This window comes from Mytilus trossulus, unplaced genomic scaffold, assembly GCF_036588685.1.
Source record: "Mytilus trossulus isolate FHL-02 unplaced genomic scaffold, PNRI_Mtr1.1.1.hap1 h1tg000050l__unscaffolded, whole genome shotgun sequence".
NCBI lineage: Eukaryota > Metazoa > Mollusca > Bivalvia > Mytilida > Mytilidae > Mytilus > Mytilus trossulus.
In genome coordinates, this window is record NW_026963292.1 from 2,964,204 (window position 1) to 2,984,545 (window position 20,342).

Genomic DNA, 20,342 nt, shown 5'->3' on the forward strand with positions numbered 1-20,342 from the left:
TCCAAATTATATCTCTCTTGAGAAAAAAAAACCTTTTTTCATTAAATTTAAAATAAATTTGAAAACTCATCGATGACCCATATTTGTAATTATTTTTTTGCAAAAAAACTGTACTTAAATTAAACTATTGTAAATATTAAGCGATTTCTGTAATTTAGTTCTTTTTTATTTTCGATAATTCTTTTTTTTCTCCTAATAGTTCAACAGAAAAAAAAATCTCAATAAAAATGCATACTTATTTCGAGGAAAATTGTGAGCTTAAATTAACCCCGTATCTTTATTTCTTTTTTCCCTTTAGAATAGGATAAAATTTATTTATAGAAAAAAATAACAAAATCCTATAGATTTTAGATCTTATTTTATTTAAAGTGCAACCTGATACAATATACATAAAATTACAATTACATTTCAATACATTAGCAATAGTATACCATATCGGCCAGCCTTTAGAGGCTTATGAAGCACTAACAATATTCATACAAGATTATAAACATACAAAGAATATATATTAATTAACTCGATTATTCATTCTGAGATCTGAGGTTGTTTTAAGTTTTTATAAAAATATTTTTCTCTTTTTTAGTGTTTGTTCTTTTACACCATTGCATAAGTGGTGGTTTTAATATGTTAATTGTGAAATTCTCATTTAAAATAAATCTGTAATAATATAAATATGTATTTACAAATTATATAAAAAAAATAGTTATACCCGCGAGCCTCCTTAATCCATTTCTTTTGCTATTTTATAGTTAGTCTTTTACATTTGTAATGGGACACTACTGTCGAAGAGCGGAGATCTTTTTTTTTTACAGACAAGACCGTTGGTTTCCTGCTTGAATTGTTTTACACTAGTCATGTTAATGCCCTTTATAGCGAGCGGTTTAGCGAGCGTAATGGCTCCGTGTTTAAGGCCGTACTTTGACATATACTTTTTATTTTTATACATTGTGACCTTGACAAAATATTGTATCATTGACAATACACCAAATCTTCTAATATATATTTTTTTAATTGAATCAATATATTTGTTTATTATTAACAATTCCTGACGTGTCCAAGTAAAATTTATCTTTTGCTTTCAATTGTTAAGGTTTTAGCGTTCTTTATGTTTAATCTACAAATACACTTTGTACACACAACATCTATAAATAAACTCATCATATATACCAGGATTGATATTTGATATTTACGAAAGACGCTCGTTCTACAAAAGATTCATCAGTGACGCTCCAATCAAACAATGTGTAAAAGGCCAAATGAAGTACTAAGATGAAAGGAATTGTGGAACATACCATTCCATATTAACATGGCTACCTAGTAAGAATAACATGTGTACTTGAGTCGCCCAAGGTATAAAACAAAATACATTAAAATTAATGAAGTTGAAGATTATATAGGAACAAAAATCATAAAAGTTATGCCCAACACAGCTAAGATAGTCTTTAACTGAGATAGAAAAGCCTTATTATTTCAAAATTTAAAGTTTTGTTAACAGGTAATTTATAATTATGAACATATTTTAAAATGATAAATCAAGTCAACACAGAAGTGCCGACTACTTGGCTGGTACTACCTTCGGGGAATTAAAAACTACACCAGCAGTGGCATCTACCCTTTGGTTGTAAAATAAACATATTATTGATATCAGAGTTGACATTTTATATTAAAGCCAAACACGCGTTAAATGAAGGGTAATATTTTAGGTGCATTTACATGATTATATATCTAAATCATGATTGTTAAATAAGTTAATCGTTATCAAATATCACAAAAACGTTCGTTTCCAACTATTTTCGAAAAGCATGACAAGAAAATTTTAATATGATGTGCTTCTTTCGCTTTGTAAACAATACTGTGATAAAATTCTCGATATATCTTTACTTAGCGCACACTCCGAGATGTACATAATAATAGTTGTTACAATATACTTCCGACATAAACCCACATGTATTGAAACCTATTTGCAAACCCTTTGCCGATTTTATTGTTTAAAAAATTGAAACTAAAAAAGACACTTTTATTCTTATTCGGATGCATAATAAACAGAAGTAATTTAATGCACAAGAGCTCGGAGAAACAAACAAAAGAAATAAAAATAAAATAAAATTCCGCGAAAGTTTATTTATGTTTTTGCGCTATTAAAGTCATTTCAAAACATGACGTCATACAAATGAAAACGCTAGAGTTGCAAGTTTTCTGTTACGTGAACCATTTAATGTCGTTTACTATTGTATTAAAATTGATTCTCAAGGTAGGTTTTGTTTGATTTTCTATTCTATCGCATTATTCGCATAACTACTGATTTCAGCAAGTCAACATGGCGGCTCCTTAGTTACGAAATGTCAGCCTTGGAATTGACGGTAGCTTTCGAGAAAAACATGTGAATTTAAATGGCAATTGTTGGTTTTGAAAATGAAACAGATTTTTGTTCGGCTGTTGTTCATGAAATAATCAATGCAAGCTACGGATTTTATTAGAATGTTCGAGCTTTATCTAACAGGGAGTAAAAAAGAAAAGCTACACTCGCAGCATACCCACCCTCGCTACAGTTGTTTTAATGATCAGATTTGTCCTATTAGAATCGAAACAATTCATGGAAGGCATAGATAATTGGAAATTTATACATGGCCTGGGCCGTGATATTCGTTAATTTTATCCATCGCTTACGCTCAGGATAAAATTCGAATATCACGGCCTAGGCCAATAATCTATTACTAAATCGAACAATACCAATTTCACTGCACAGGCGCGAATTTCGAAAACTAACGTCTTTTCATAAATGATCGATGTAGAATTTGAAAAATTCGAAACTAAAACAAAGTTGAAGGGCTTATACACCATAATGGAACTTAATAATAATCATAACCGGAAAAAACGAATAAGAGCTGAGCATAATGATAGTATATTCCTGAACATAATCGTATCACCACGAGTTTACAACAGCTCATTTCAACTATACAATATCTTTATAACAGAACCGAGTTTTTTGTTCTTCGGCTAGTGATTTCATTACGGACTAACAGTATTATTTGTGATGTAGCTCTTTTCCGTCTTTTCAAACCAGTAAGATCTGAACCTTTACATGAAGAAAAGAGGAGATTCCTTCCTGTTGATTTTGCCAATAGAGGAATCGATGCAATCAATATCTGCAACGTTCTACATCACAAGGAGGTAACATCTAAAATTCCTATTTATTTTCAAAATCAGTATGTTCCTATTGTATCCTACAGTTACACCAAAACTATTGCACCTAAAATATTTAACTATAAACAGGCATTGCAGGACCTTGACTTAGAACAATACCTTAAAAACCCTCAGACATGTGACTGTTCCCACTCGCCTTATAATTACAGCCCCTCTGGTCATGTTATAACTGGGGATCTAAATATAATTCAACATGAAAATCTCCGAAAGGTGATTTCTCATGGTCCTAAGTTTAGAGAACCCCAACACATCAATTGGAACCATTACTTCAAAATAATTATGGATTCTATTAAGGACTACTCCAGAGCATGGGCTTAGCGAGAAGAAGTTGAACTGGACACTTTGTCAGAATGGGTTAAAACTATCGGTCTCTGATAAAACGTCGCATTCACAAGTTGAAAAACTGTGTGAACGATCGACCAAAGTCCGTTTTCAGAGACAAAGAGGTCATGAAATGTCTATCAACTCTTCATGATAAGTATGTTGTTGTTCCTGCGGACAAATCTTCAAATAATATTGTCTTTGTATGTAAATCGTATTACTACGAATGTCTTGAAAAAGAATTGGGTATAACGGAGCACTCAGGTAATCCCACATACAAAGACATATCATTTGACAAGGATGAGATTTTAGCAAATCATAAGTCCATCATGGTTTCAATAAACATTACATTGAACACCAAATCGGAGGACTTACCTTGTTTGTATTGGATACCAAAGCTTCATAAAATTCCGTACAAACAACGGTATATTGCTGGCTCATCTTCATGTTCCACTAAAGAATTGTCTATTAGATTGACTAAAATTTTGTCTGCAGTGAAAGAGGGTCTTCAGAAATACTGTGAAACTGTTTACTCGCGTAGTGGTATTAACCATATGTGGATTTTTAAAAATTCTAAAGAACTTCTAGACAATTTCAAATCTCGGTCTCTTTCTGAAATAAGTTCCATCAAAACTTTTGATTTTTCAACCCTGTATACTACCATTCCCCATGTAAAATTGAAAAATCGCCTAAAAGAAATTATCCACATTGCCTTTCAACATAAAAATGGTAGCATACGCTATAAATTTATTACTTTGGGATTTCATAAAGCAAATTCGTTAATAGTGACAAACAAAAAGGTAAATCATGCTACACAGAAGAACAAGTAGTCAGTATGCTGGAGTTTCTTATCGACAACATATTTGTTGAGTTTGGAGGTAGACTTTTCCAACAAGTTGTCGGCATTCCTATGGGAACAAACTGTGCGCCTCTTCTTTCCGACCTCTTCTTATTTTCATATGAATCGGAGTTTCTCCAGACACTTGTCAAAAACAAAAAGATCAAAGAAGCCAGATTATTTAATTTCACTTTCAGATATATTGATTATGTTCTTTCCTTAAACAATCCGAACTTTTCTGATTGGGTTCCATTAATATATCCCCCAGAACTCGAGATTAAAGAAACAACAGACACGGCTTCCTCCGCCTCATTTTTAGACCTTTATCTCGAATTTGACTTACACAGTCATCACAGTACAAGAATCTATGACAAACGAGACGATTTTAATTTCGAAATTATAAATTTCCCCCACCTTAGTAGCAATATACCAACTTCACCTGCATATGGGATATATATTTCCCAACTTATTCGATATTCAAGAGCTTGCAGCTCCTACTCAGACTTTGTGAAACTTCATCAGTGTCAGAGTAGAAAGTTGATGAACCAGGGGTATGTCAAAGAACGTCTCGTCCTTTTTCTAAAAAAGTTCATCGGAAGGTACCAAGACCTTGTTGATAAATATTCCGTATCAACTTCTCAAATGATACACGATGGTCTTGATGTATAGATTCTCCGTACTGATGTTGTGTATCATTTTAACAACATGTTTTATTGTTCTTTTATTTGTTTTTGTTCTATTATTAAGATTACTTTTACTATTGAATGGTTGTATGTGATATCCGTTTGACGTGGCTCGGTACTCATACATATCGTCAAAGTGTTTGTATTGGCTTTCATTTTTTGGTGATTTGTTTTGTATATGTGACTCTTTGTATTTCTTTTGTGCTTATAACGTGACTCTGTACTTTAAAAGAACCCGTCAGTATGATATTTGTCTATAATATGTCATTATGATATATTTCTATTATGAATTACTATATACGTTGAACCACAAACGTCAAAATCAATCAATGGCGTAGTGGAATTAACATTTTTTGGATTCTCATAAATTCTATGTATAACTTTTGGACTAGTTTGAATCTCGGTCTATTTCTGTAATTTATTCTTACATACTTTTGTTTTTTTAACCCTGTATGCGTACATTGCCTATGAAAATTCTAAAATTGTTTGTATGCACATTGAACGACAAATTTATGTGACGTATATAATTTTTCTGACGTCAGACACTCAAATCAATCCATGTGTTCGTAGATTGTAGATGTTATTGTGTCCTGTTAAATTGTTCCTTTTAAAAGTTTTGGATTCTGATAAATTCTATGTATAACTTTTGGACTAGTTTGAATCTCGGTCTATTTCTGTAATTTATTCTCACATACTTTAGATTTTTTAACCCTGTATGCGTTCATTGCATATGTAAATCTTAAAATTGTTTATAATCCTGGTACTTTTGATAACTATTGTATGCACATTGAACGACAAATTTATGTGACGTTTATAATTTTTCTGACGTCAGACACTCAAATCAATCCATTTGTTCGTAGATAGTAGATGTTTTTGTGTCCTGTTAAATTGTTCCTTTTAAAATTTTTATACGATGATGACTGATGTACCCATATTTTGACTATTTTATTAATTGTGACTGTTTATTTAACGCATCATGTAAATGTAGCGGAATTTGATGAGACTGTTATTAAAGTGAGAGGGTTAGCGCTATAGAACCAGGTTTAATCCACCATTTTCTACATTTGAAAATGCCTGTTCCAAGTCAGGAATATGACAGTTCTTGTCCATTTGTTTTTGATGCGTTTTGATTTTGCCATGTGATTATGGACTTTCCAAATTGATTTTCCTCTGAGTTCGGTATTTTTGTAGTTTTACTTTTTTCAAAAGAACTCAAATTGACCCATTGGTGGTTATAGCATTAACTATAAAAGTTTTATTACACAAGCTTTGCATTTTGCAATATAATTTGTCTAAGGTGATGTACGAGGTCAAAATATTTTACCAAAGTAATTCTATATTTGTATAGAGTTTTTCTTTCTATTATCTTTTATGTGAATATATGATAAATGGAGAATAATACATGGCAACATCCGTATCATATGTCGTATCATCCTGATACACCAAAACCAGCCCAAGGGTATTTAGGCCCGAGGGATGATATTGGTCGAGGGTGATACGGCATGTAATACGGATTTTGCCATGTTTAATATGCTTGATCATATATTTCAACAGTAGAGTATTATATTGAATTAACTGTTTTCTAATCCATAGCACTTGGTTACCTTCAGTTCTATTTTTGTCTTGTTTTGAAAGCCTTAAAAGAGCTGCTCAATTACTTATCCAAGGCACCTGGGTTACCTTACAATTCGCGGGTTGTTGTTTTTAAAAATTTTGTTTATTTTTGTATATTTTGGTGTGTTTTGTATTTTTTATAGTTGCGTTTAGTGTGTAAAAAGATATGAAAATTTGACGTTCGTGACTTCACATGTACGTACCAAATAATGACCTCATTAAATAAATTTCGTCTTGCCTGAATGATCGTTCTATTGGAACTCTTTTTATGAAAAATATTTCTTAAGCTTACATAGATAAAAACTGACTTTTATAGAAAAAAGGTAGGGGGTATGATAATAGGTATGCGATAAAGGGTGCGCATCAAAGTTGCGCGAAATGGATTTAACAGCAGGCTTTTTATCAAATATTTAAAACTACTGTATTTACCATGTTTACTACTAAACATATGATAAAATAGTATAATTTGAATAAGAGCTTCTTACTATTGCATGGGCTCCAACTTCCATCTTCAATATTGATATTGCATTTCTTAATATCGATACCATCTGTACTTTGGGTAGATGATGACTGGTCTTTTGTCCCCCACAGTAATCTACGCATTAAACTGGTTTTCCCGACTCCATTTTTACCAATAATAATAACTCTTGCAAAATAATGTTTTCCACACTCTTCATTTTGAAAGAGTTCATGTATATCCGTGTGTATATCTTCATGTGTTGATGACAGTAGGGGCTCTTGAAACAAAATTAAAGAGAAAAAATTTTTTGAACAAGGAACTCATTTTTTAATCTTTCAGCTTTAAACGTTCACTTAAAATGAACAAAAAACGTAATGCGATTTGCTAGACTGAGTCCTCTTTTCAAACTTATTTAGTTGGTTTTTTTTTTGGAAGTTCACCGTAATATTATCATGTTGTTCTGAAGATTATTAACATTTCTCTAGTAATTGTGTTTATGAATTGATGCTGTTCTGATGGCGTTGTGTACTTAGTATAATGATGATTCAGAATTTATATTTTTATTGCAACACTATATTATGATTATAACCAATAATATATACCGTCATTTTCTTTTTCATTCAGCTGTACAGGTAGACTTTCCACGGCGCCAATTATGTTACTAGCCTTGCATTTGTATATATCGTATTGAAGTTCATCAGATGTCTCAAAAATAACTGTCCTCAGTCCTTTGCCGTTCGATTCCAAACTTGACTTTGTGTCCACAAATTCGTTATTCAAAAGAAGTCTACACCATCCAGCAGACGTAAGTGGTAAATAAGATCGAACATAACATTTCAATACAGTTGTTTTTCCTCCTTGATCATATGTAATAGTTTCTTGAGAAAGAATTGTTGGTAAGACTAAAAAGCAAATAAACATTTTAGTTCATTCTGTAAGTTTTGTTTTTATAATATATATAAATGAGAAGAGACTTTTCCAAAAGTCACATGAAAGTTTAAATAACATGATATAAAAATTATAATAAAACATGCTGCCAGTTCCACTTACATAGTATGAATTAAGTGTAAGTCATTTCCTTTCACAATGTTTAACCCCTAATTATCACATTAGTTGTAAAATATAAAACAAATGTATTAATATATTTTTACGCAATTTAGATTGTTGTTTTGCATAATTTGAAAGAGGATTGCTGCTCAGTAGGAAGCTATTAAACCAAAAGTTCCAAATAGAGAAGTTGAAATCATCTCTTCGTAAATTTTACAGACGCCGTCAAGAGTTGGTTGACCGTTATGGAATAATCGTTTCACATATGATATCGGGTATGTTCATTATGTCGGAGCTCCAATACCTTTCCCTTTTCACGAATTTTACCTACGAATTAGACTATTTATCGGATTTACAAAAACAGAAGCAACACGACTATGGAGCAGGTTCTGCCTACTCTTCCGGAGCACCTGAGATCACCCGAAGTTTTTGTGGGGTCTGTTGTGCTTTTGTCTTTTGTTTTCTATGTTTTAGCCATGGCGTTGTCAGTTTATTTCCAATCTGTGCGTTTGACTGTCCCTCTAGTATCTGTTGTTCCTCTTTTGTAAGTCAGAGTATTCTGTTACATCGAACTATACTGGACTGTACTTCCTATACCAACTATGAAAAATACATTTGGACATCTCTCAAAATGTACAGCTTACGCGTATCTTAGTTTATTATAGTAGTGATAAAATAAGGAACTTACCAAAGACATAACACTTCAACGATGTAATTATGATAATGGCAATATAAACTGAAATTTAAAATGGTAATCAAATATGAGTATAAAAGAGGGACAAAAGATACGAAAGGGACAGTCAAACTCATCAATCGAAAACAAACTGACAACGCCATGGCTAAAAATGAAAAGGACAAACAGAAAAAACAATAGTACACATGACAAAACATAGAAAACTAATGTATAAACAACACGAACCCCACCAAAAACTAGGGGTGATCTCGGGTGCTCCGGAAGGGTAAGCAGATCCTGCTCTTCATGTGGCACCCGTCGTGTTGCTTATGTGATTACAGTAGGTCACATTCACTATCCATAATAAACTACCATTTTCCATTTTTAGATGGCAACGTTCCAAAAATTCAAAACAATTGTGCCATATGCGGATATAGTCATAGGGTCTTGGCATCGGAAATACACACATTTATTCTAAAACCTGTTGTTGGCGTGACACGGGTTATGTTTTTTTATATATATTTTATGATAGTGTGATACTAAACCCCTGGAGCTGGCATATCAGTAACTGCTAGTTGTCATTTGTTAATATATGTACAATTGTCATTTATTCTGCATTGGCTAGAGGAATAGGGGAATGTTTAGATATAAAAAAAACATGTTTAAGTATCGATGCATTTTTTCGTCTGACCCAAATCAGGGACGTTTGGTCTTTGATAATATCATTTGTTTTTGTATTCGTTAATTTATATTGGTTTGGGTTCATGTTCAGCGAACTATAAAAAAGAAGGTGTGGTATGATTGCCAATGAGACAACTATCAACAAAAGACAAAATGACACGGACATTAACAGCTTTACGGCCCTCAACAATGAGCAAAGCCCATACCGCATAGTCAGCTATAAAAGCCCCTGATAAGACAATGTAAAACAATTCAAACGAGAAAACTAACGGCCTTATTTATGTGAAAAAAATAAACGAAAAACAAATATGTAACACATAAAACAAACGACAACCACTGAATTACAGGCTCCTGACTTTGGACAGACACATACATAAAAAATGTGGCGGGGTTAAAAATGCAAGCGGGATCCCAACCCTCCCCTACCCTAGGATAGTGGTATAACAGTACAACATAAGAACGAAGTATAAAAATCAGTTGAAAAAGGCTCAACTCATCAGATGGACAAACATACAAGTGGACGTGGCCGGGTACTAATACATCCGGACAAAGAAGGACACACACAATGAACAGATATGAGAGTACTCGCAGTTATCTGACAGCTAGTTCAAAGCCACTAACAACTAATTAAAAAAAAACATGCATCTAAGACTTAACTATCAATCCGTTCATATCCACCTTCCAATGGATTTAGTGTAAAAACGTACAAAACAACCAGAGAAAAACATGACATTGTGCTGTGCCAAGTTACAGGTATCGACAGAGTGTAGATTCATGAATATGTATATGTATATAACATACTAGTAATATTAAGTTAGCTTTTAATTTACTGTTAACAAAATCAATATGTATACCAACAAAAACAATATTCAATGATCTTATTACAGTGTTGAATAGGCACCTTTTATAATAAGTTTATTTAAAGAAGCGACAAGTGAACATGGGTCATTTCTAAATTTCCGCGCACGGTTAACAACATTTTTGTAAAAATGAGGAAGTGTTATCCCGTTTGAAATAAGTACAACCAAACTTCAAAACCAAAATGGAAAAAAATAGTAAACATGGTAAAGGTATAAAAGTAATTTATGGTAACGATATTCCTGGTTTAATAATTTACCAGTAATACATAAGTTGCGTTTGTTAAAATCAAAAACGTCACAACAGACACGGGCATAGCGAACAAGTTGTGACACATAAACACCTTAAGATGGTGCCAAAGAAACATCACCATCTAAAAATGGAAAATTAACAATAGGGAAAGAAAAATCGTATCTTTTCTCGTAAATTTTAGTGTGGAGTTTCCCGTTTAAAATCGAAATATCTAAATCCAGGAAAGGAGAGTTATAACATTTTAGAAAGAAATAAGTACACATTAATAATAAAGGTCAGCTGCTGACCACTTCAGGCTGCTGATTTTTCACGTTGTGTTGAAGATTTATTTTACCTTCGGTTGATGTCTGCTCTTTGGTCGAGTTGATGTCTTTTTGACACATTACCCATTTCCATTCTCATTTTGATACCATATATTTTGGATCTTAAGTACATGTTCGTAAATAACTGTCTCATTAAAAAGACTTAACATTATGTGTTAACAAATCCAAGACGTATTTTTGAGTTGATACCAATAAGTTCTATAAAATTGGACAACATTGTGTATTGACACATTTTAGATGTTGTATATACTATCACATGGTGTATCAACAGAACTGCATTTTACAACATCGCAGTATTTTCTAGAACAAATGAATGTGGTATGCGATATTCTATCTACTCACCAGCAATTATGAAAATAATGATATATGAAACTTGGTATGCATCGGAGACTCCTGAAATTACAATGTATTGAAATATACTAATTTGATAGTATGGCTTTTTTCAATTTGTTATAACTTTTATAATGCGATCACTGATATAAACACTTTTTATAAGACTTCTGGAAAATATATCTTTCTTCGGTATTTTGTTATTTATAGCTTCAATTCTTGGGTTAGTATGGATCACATGTAAAGACAACAGGTTATAACACATGTCGCCTAAAGAATAACCTGTTTTACTGACTGCATTTCAACAAGAAATCTATAAGAGATTGTGTTAACATTCAACAAAGGTAAAACCTATGTCGACGCATATATGCTTGGTCACATAATCTTCGAATCGTACGAAAAACAATTAAGCACAGCAACTGTAGCAATAGCATCAGCAACACTTCCTCCTTATATAGGAGATACAACAACAGCAGCAACAACCGCAGCAGTTCCCTCCTTTAAAATATGTTATAAAATGTCCTCGGCAGCAACAGCAGCAGTTCCCTCTTTTGAAAACATATTTGTTTCGTTTGGAGAACGTGTTTTTCAACAGACTGTCGACATTCCAATAGGAACAAACTGTGCCCCTCTACTTGTCGACTTGTTTCTTTATTATTATGAGGCTGATTTCATGCAGGAACTTCTTAGAAAGAAAGATAAAAAGTTTTATCGGTCGTCCCACTGTTTATATCACTCTGTCCAGCTCTTAATATTATTCCGTATCATGTTTTTGTAACGTTCGTAAATGGTGAAGTTGAAATCATTCCTTCGTAAATTTTACGGACGCCATCACGAGTTTGAAAAACCGTTTCACAAATGATATCGGATATGTTCCTTTCGTTGTATCTACAATCCCTTTCCCTTTCATGAATGTGACCAACCGAATAAGACTATTAACCAGATTTGTTAACACATAAGTAACACGACGGGTGCCAAATGTGGAGCAGGATCTGCCTACCCTTCCGGAGCATCTGAGATCACCCTTAGTTTTTGGTGATGTTCGTGTTGTGTATTCTTTAGTGTACTATTGTTTTACTGTTTGTCTTTTTCATTTTTAGCCATGGTGTTGTCAATTTATTTTAGATTTATGAGTTTGAATGTCCCTTTGGTATCTTTTGTCCCTCTTTTAAGGAAAAGAATTAATTTCCTCAGCAGCATCAGTCGTCTGAAGGAAGAGGACAAATTTTATCAACCCTGTGATTTTGTTTTTAATAAATCGAGTTTTTTTTTTCCATGATGGTATATTGACCGTCTTCGTGATGAAAGACGAATTTTATGAAAAACAAGCTACAACGAGTATTTGCTATTCGTTCCCAAAAAGAATCGTGTGGTTAATACACTGTACAATATATTTTTACCCTCAATGCTCTCCAACTTCGTACTTTATTTGGCTCTTTACATCTTTTTTAACTCGACCGTCACTGGTGAGTCTTTTGTAGACGAAACGCGCGTCTAGCGCAAAAACAAAATTTCAATCCTCGTGTCTTTGATGAGATTATTGGACAAGAATGGTAGCCACTCTATGGAGAAAAACAGAAAATTGTGCTTTCCCAAATAAAAATTTCCCACGATATCCCGGTTTGAGAAAGCGACGAATTTTATAATCACAAGAAGAGGAATATGAAAATTTTGAATGATCTGCAGCGCTGAAGATGAAAGAATCAACAATCTATTTACGGAAGGCGACACGAGTAAGTAATAAATTGTTAATAAACAAATTTAATCACAGAAATATATCGGTAGTGGTCTGAGATCAAAACTTATACTTTGGAAAGGTAACTTACCAAAAACGAAACTGACATAAACTTATGCTTTTTACAATATCATTGACCGTCAAACCGTCATGTTTCCGTCTAGGGTGGACTTTTTCAACAATCATTTGAAGAAGCGACGAACAGACCCTGCGGATTCCTTCTAGTTAATCTTATACTCGGAACGACGAAATCGTAAATACGGCGAACTGATGTTTTGCAGACTAGCAAAGAAAACAACATTTCTGACGATCTAAATTGAGGGCATTGAAGGTGCAACATCAGACATATTGGATAACATAGAGGATTTTATAGCACATCTACAGTGTGGATTGGCGTTTGCACCGGACCAAAATTGTCAAGATAAATCTAGTCTTCATGTAGATCGTCATTTTTATTTGAAATTGTGATGCACTTGTCATAGATCTACTTATAATTTGTTTATTAACAATTTATTACTTACTCGTGTCACTGTGTGTATTACTGTCAATGTACTGAACTGTTAGGTTGTCGTTTTTGAGCGATCTGAAAAGGGTAACAACAAAATAAATTTCATATTAACAAAAAAAAAAACAAAGAGGCTATGGCCTTCATGATTCAGTGCCACGATATGGTCGTTACTATTAACATTCAATGTTTTATGAAGTCAAAGAATCTTATTTCAATTTGAGATACCTACAAACAAATATGTATTCATGTTTGAATAGTAAAACGTCTGAGTTATAAGCACAAGTAAACTTGCTTATATATTTTAATAGTGCAAATACCCTCAATTAATATACTTAATTCAATTATACAGCGTTAGTATTTAGATGTGTTTATATAATACCATCGTCTCCATAGCAAATATGTGTCCAAGAAAAGGATATGTGCTGTAACTGACAACGAACATAAAAAACCACTGAATAAACGCTATTGCTTGTCAAGAGTGTGAACTGAAATAGCAAATAATTTTGTTACTTTTAATTATGTTACTGCATTGATAAAATGTGTTTGATTTTTTCTTATTTAGTTTGGCGATACAAAATAAAGATAACACTCCTCAATTAAGCTTTGAGGTGCCAATATAACATAAATAATGAATCAGTTTCTTCACTACAAAGATAAATATTTTTTTATGCAAACATAAGAAGCCAGTAATGCGTCTTATACTCACCCAAATTAAAGATGCAATTGATCAGGTACTAGATATGAACAAGCAGGTTTCATATCAAACAGAAGCTGCACTGACCAAAAAGCAACACTACGTACCATCATTGAACAATCAGTAGAATTGCAATCATTCCTCTACATCAACTTTGTCGATTTTGAAAGGGTGTTTGATAAAGAACAAAGTCGGGATGTGACAATTGCTAAGGCATTATTGTATACAAACAAAATGGTGAACATGATCAAGGCAATGCACGAGGATTTCATAGTACAGTTGATACAATAATCATCATTCACAAACCCTTTTCAATGGAAATAATGGTGTGAAACAAGGCTGCCTACTCTCCCCTACATCATTCTTGATAGCTATTGACTTGGTAACTAAGCATGAACTAGACACTACACCAAGAGGTATACACTGGAACTTCGCACAAAGGCTAGAAGACCTAGATTTGGGAGATTATCTGGCTTTGTTATCTCACCGTTTGAAAGACACGAGAGACAAAATCCCTCCATGAACCAGGCAAAAACTAGAGCTGCAAATCAAAATCTAGAAACAAAAAGTATGACAGTAAAGACCAGAAAAGGAGGAACAGTGTCAATTGCTTCTACGAAAAATTTAAAATATTCATGACATTCACCGAGCTACAGACTAGATAGAATTAAAGTAAGCTTTTCAGTCTTTTTTCAACTTTTCCATTTGACTTTAAGCAAGAAACAATCAGCCTACTAATTTTCTCACATATCACTTTTCATTAGGTCATTGCAGTCCTACTGCTACGTTTATTACCATCCCTTATTATTCTGAATTTTTCATTGTGGTTGTTAATAACAAAAAGATGAACAGTAAGTGTTTAATTTTAGCATATTTTCAATTTAAAAAAATAAATGTATGCAATCAATAACATACATCAAACAGTGGTTTGGTAATAACCTGTTGTATTTTAGTCAATGACGTGTAATGTTGTTATTTTTGTATCTGAAATTCAAAAGGTACTAAGCAAGAACTTCCATGCAAAGGCTGCATATCTAAAATATCACATTGTCTTGTAATGATGTAACTTACACTTGTTGGTTTATTTCCTGACATGGTTTCGTCGCTTTTATATCTCCATCGGTGATGCATTGATAATCTATAGAAAAAAAAACAAATAATGGAATTGATAAATTCATTCATTCATCACATTAAATGTGTACTTTAAATGTTAATGTACAGTGATTTTCCTTTAATTACTTCAATTTTCGCTATTAATTTGATGTGTTCATACATGTTATATGTGACGATAATCTTGATTTCAATTAAGTTGTAGTATGTTGATATTCGTTACATTAAATATTCAAATACTGTTCGTAAAAGAAGATTAATTCAGCTTTGCTACAACATACTCTGCATTTCTAGTTAGCATTATGAAAGTAGTCCTTTAATATAGAGTTATGTGTATACGTGACCCTCGGATGTTGTCTGCTCTATGGTCGGATTGTTGTCTCTTTGACACATTCCTCATTTTCATTCTTAATTCTATATCTTGTTTTTGAAACAATGTTCCTGAGATTATGTCTCCAAACTGTATTTCATTTTCAATATACTCATCATATATAGTAGCCTAAAAACATACATCAGTTTTTATCAATTTCCAAACACTTTGTTCGTAAATAAATTAACTTGTGTCTAAACTTTAAAAAGTTATGTTATCAATTTTGGTCGTCTGAATCTATCTTTTGTAACACTGTAACGTCATTTTTCAAATTGATGTTTATTATAATGATTTGAAGTTCAAACATTTGTCCATTAAATCAGTAGAAAACAATTAATTGGATAAAGCTCAAACACATCAAACGAACGGCCAATGCTTGGTAATAAATCATACACATACAAGGTGATATGTTATCGTTTCACATGAACATTTTCAATTGTTTATAGCAACAATTATGTCAATTGAAACTCACCAGATGCTAGGTTGGAACATTTCACTTTGAAACACGAGCAATCTTCCGTTGATGGTTTACAGAAACAAGTGTTATTTGGTCTTGAAACAAACGCATATCCCCGTGTGTAGTCACAGCGACAAGCTGTATCAATACTATATGACTCATTGCTGTAAACAATCTGTCCTTCTTCGTCACACTTTGATTTTCTAAGGATACATTCACTGTTTCCATGGGTAGTGAATACAACAGGTTGATATCTTCCGTCATTACATTTTGCTAGATTAAACAACGGTTGGAACACTAGCTTACTCCCTTAAAGTAGAAGACCTTAATGCTATATTCTAAATTATGTTCTATCGAAGACTTCTGTGCAATTTTTATTTTACTGTTACATTTTTTATAATCAAGTTTAATTTTGTATTCAATGTTTTTGCCCGTTCTTGTATTGTAGTGCTTTTTTGTGGAAAAAATGTAGTATCGGTTTTAGTCAAAATTTTTGGGAAAAGTTTCAGATTCGAAACCATTTCGAAATACCTTGCTACAATTGTCTATATCTATATAAATAACAAGGATTATTTAATGCAGACATAGCAATTATAACAACTTGTCATTGCGACAATTTTTAGTCCGGGTAACAAGTTACAAACAAGGACCAATTTGATACACATGTTAAATTTCAAAGACAATAATTTTGCTCTCTTAACACTTATACTTTATTCGTTATTCATAGAGATATTCTAAGCATTGCATACATATGTTTTATAAAAAATAAACTAACAAACCTTATTTTTCAATATATAAATTGTGTAATGTTGATATCGGTAAAAACTAAACGTGTGCAATTAGCACTCATCATGCAGAGCATAGAAAACGGAATCAAACTACGGAATTCAAATAAGGGCTATTACAACTGCATGTAACGTTTTTGTCCCTAAATTTTAAAATTGTAGGTGCAATTGAACCACTAATTTACACTTTTACCATGCTAACATTATTTTTAGTAAATGTGCAAAAGTATGCCTCAAAGTTGGTCATAAATTTTGAACATTTTTCTTTCTTTATCTAGACCTGAAAGACCCAGTGATGCTGGTAGAGGTATCCAGCTGTAGCCTGCATGTAGAGTGGACCCCAGTTAACAAATTGAATCCAACAGTTGGACGTGAATCTGATCTTGGTTCAGCAGTCTACAGAAGGTCCGAATTTGTGCTTAAATGCAATTTATACAAGAGAAACATGACAATAGATAGCCTCAAGGTGACGGAACATACATACATGTAACTTTCGAGATAAGTACTATTATGCTGACTTCTCAAAGTATGGAGCCAAATAACAGTGGTCTGGGTACGCCCATCATATGAAGGTCACCGCATGGTAAGGGTTCAGAACTTATTAGTTCCATAAAAAAAACTGACCTATATCAACTACATTATGGAAATCTCAATTTTTGAGAGAAAAAAACGTGTTTCAACCAGTTTTACCTATACTACTTTGATCTGAACCTAAACAACTCTCCTCGTATTTTTCTTCCAGTAAATTGAACAAACACACGTATTTTGATTCCGAATAACACGAAATATTTGCTCTCAATCTCCATTCTGCTTTGGTTGGACATTTAAGGTCAAATCCAGTTACTGTTCCAATCATCTAAAATAAAGATATGAATTATCTATTTCCCTCATTTTAAATCATGTTAGTTAATCATAATTTATAACAAAGAAGTTACATTCAAGGAAAAACAGTATGTCATTAAACGATGTGATATGCTGAAATCAGAAAAACAAGCCTGGTATACTATTTTATTTGTTTAAACTACTTTTAAGATTTAGCATTTAAAGATTTCACTGTAACTTGTACTCATCTGGGATTTATTGATCAAGGATGAAATGTTTTCACAAACGGGTATTAATTTACCTATATAGTTCATAAATAACATATAATGACAATATTATTAACACTATCAGATTTACTGCATGTTGAGTATGAATATTAATTTGTACAAAATGCATTTGATATATGATATATAACTTTCGAACACTCAAATGAATTGTGTGAATCTAACAAGTACTTGAATATTGTATTTTGACTTCCATTGTCTATGACTTGATCTTCAATTTCCTATGCTGAATCGGGTATATTTTATTAAGTATACTACTATTTAAGACATAGAGTTAAGTGGATAAGATGAGTTCATATATTCATTTGATTTTTCATAGAATCAAAACATTGCGACTCAAAAAGTTTAATTGTTGATATCGTTCGCAGAATAATTTTGCTCAAACATTTACCAAGATCAGTAGAATGACCATTTTGCCTCATCATATGTCAATGAACCAGTATTTTACTGTTCTCTTTCGAATCTGAACATCTGTATTGAAGAGAAAAAAACTGAGTTATTATACATGACATACAATTTAGAATATGGAACACCTTTATTTACAGGATTTATAACAAACAAAGCATACGAATGGCGTACAAAGTACAAATAATGTATGTAAACTATCCAACATGAGTGTTTTATATATGTTCTGCATCTTCAAACTGATTTTTTAAAAATAAGAATAATTCTGGTGTTGCATTTTTCAGACATTTGATATCTGGCATATGTAAGGAATAATGTTGAGAGGAGAAGGTTACATTATTGATGTTAATCGCAATTTCCAACAGTGGTAAGTAATGTTCAATGGTATGGATTCCTGCTATATATGTTTTAAAACAGTTGAAATTACTAATTTCTATAAAAGTGTAATGATGTATAGGTCTATTATTATACTATTCTATTTTCCTAAAAATAAGCTGATGTATGATTTTGAAACGTCGAATGTTGCACTTTATATTCCATGGGTTAAATACCGACACAAAAAAACTCAAAACATAAAAAAGCCATTATAAGTGAAAGATATGTATTGTCAATGACAGATCTGCATCGTTCGTGTGTGTATGTGTTTCAGACCATACCCATATGGTCATGACCATATGCGTATACTCATTTGGTCTGACCATACGTGTATTTTCCGACCGTACGCGTATGGTCAGACCATATGAGTATAATACTCGTTTGGTTATTAAAGGTCCGGACCATATAGGTATTTTTGTTTAAATTACATTATAAAAATTTCAATAAAACAAAAACTGTATCTAAAAAAAGAATGACGGTTTCATGACAATGTATTATTTTCATAGTTTTCATACATTCTTGCATGTAGGCTTGGGTGAAATTTACCTCCAAATGGTATCATAGATTTTTTTTGCATTTGCAAGTCTTGATTGTGCACAACCCTTTTCATTTACACCTTAAAACCTAGTCTTTTTGTAGCTGCGTACAGTGATACAGAAGTCTTGTGCCATTCCGATATGTCTACGGTGTTTTAAGAAGCTCTATATCTTACATATCGTAACATGATTGCAATACAACATATTCACAAGACAACTTAAACAAACTACGTTAGTTTCAAGTGACCTTTTGTGTAGCAGTTCATAAAGACATTTTTGGAATTTATTTATTGAAGTCGACAAATTTCCATTCACTCGTAATAATAAATCGGTAATGACTATCGGTGATGACCATCGATGTACAATGTGTTTATTATAGTTTTGACAGTTAAGTCAAATTTACAATGTGAAACTTTTAATTTTCATTTAGTTAATCTTTTATTATAATATAATAATTAAATTCCCTATACGATAGAGTCTTTTTAATGAACAGTGACATATGAAGATTTTAGAAGTATCAAAAGTAAACTGTAACAGATTGTTAATTACCCCGACCATATGATTATATACCCATATGGTCATGACCATACGCGTATGGTCCAAATCCTCATATGGTCCGGAACATATGCATGGACAAGACTTTTCACTTCTGTGATTTAAGAATATAAGTCAGTAATTGTATATCAGCAGTTGTATTGGAGTGATATCATGCATCATAGAATATCGTGATTATATATATTGAATAAGGTTCAAATCCCGAATGTGTTTTTTAGAGTCAAAAACATTATGGGCTTATAGCTACGAATTTCAATAAAAAAGAAAAACATGCAGTTAGAACAAAAGTTCTAAACTGCCATCACCTATAAATTACTAACTCTAAATAAAATGAATCTACAAAGTATTTAGTCCTATCTCTTGCGTCAAACTTTAAATGGAAAAAAACATACCAATAACATGTGGTTATTTTTATAATTTTC

The 20,342-nt window shown here is 32.4% G+C and overlaps 1 protein-coding gene across 1 annotated transcript in view; it reads right to left on the bottom strand.

Annotated features, from left to right (window-relative positions):
* LOC134699351 (probable serine/threonine-protein kinase roco6) overlaps positions 1-11,374 on the bottom strand; it is a 55,754-nt gene extending 44,380 nt beyond the window's left edge. Inside the window, exons 1-4 of the mRNA XM_063560959.1 lie at positions 11,297-11,374; positions 8,856-8,903; positions 7,723-8,022; positions 7,146-7,397 (exon numbers count right to left, since the gene is read on the bottom strand). Of these exons, the coding sequence (XP_063417029.1) occupies positions 7,146-7,263 (118 nt within the window). The 5' untranslated portion in view covers positions 7,264-7,397; positions 7,723-8,022; positions 8,856-8,903; positions 11,297-11,374. The remainder of the gene's footprint in view (positions 1-7,145; positions 7,398-7,722; positions 8,023-8,855; positions 8,904-11,296) is intronic.
* Positions 11,375-20,342: the final 8,968 nt, after the last annotated feature.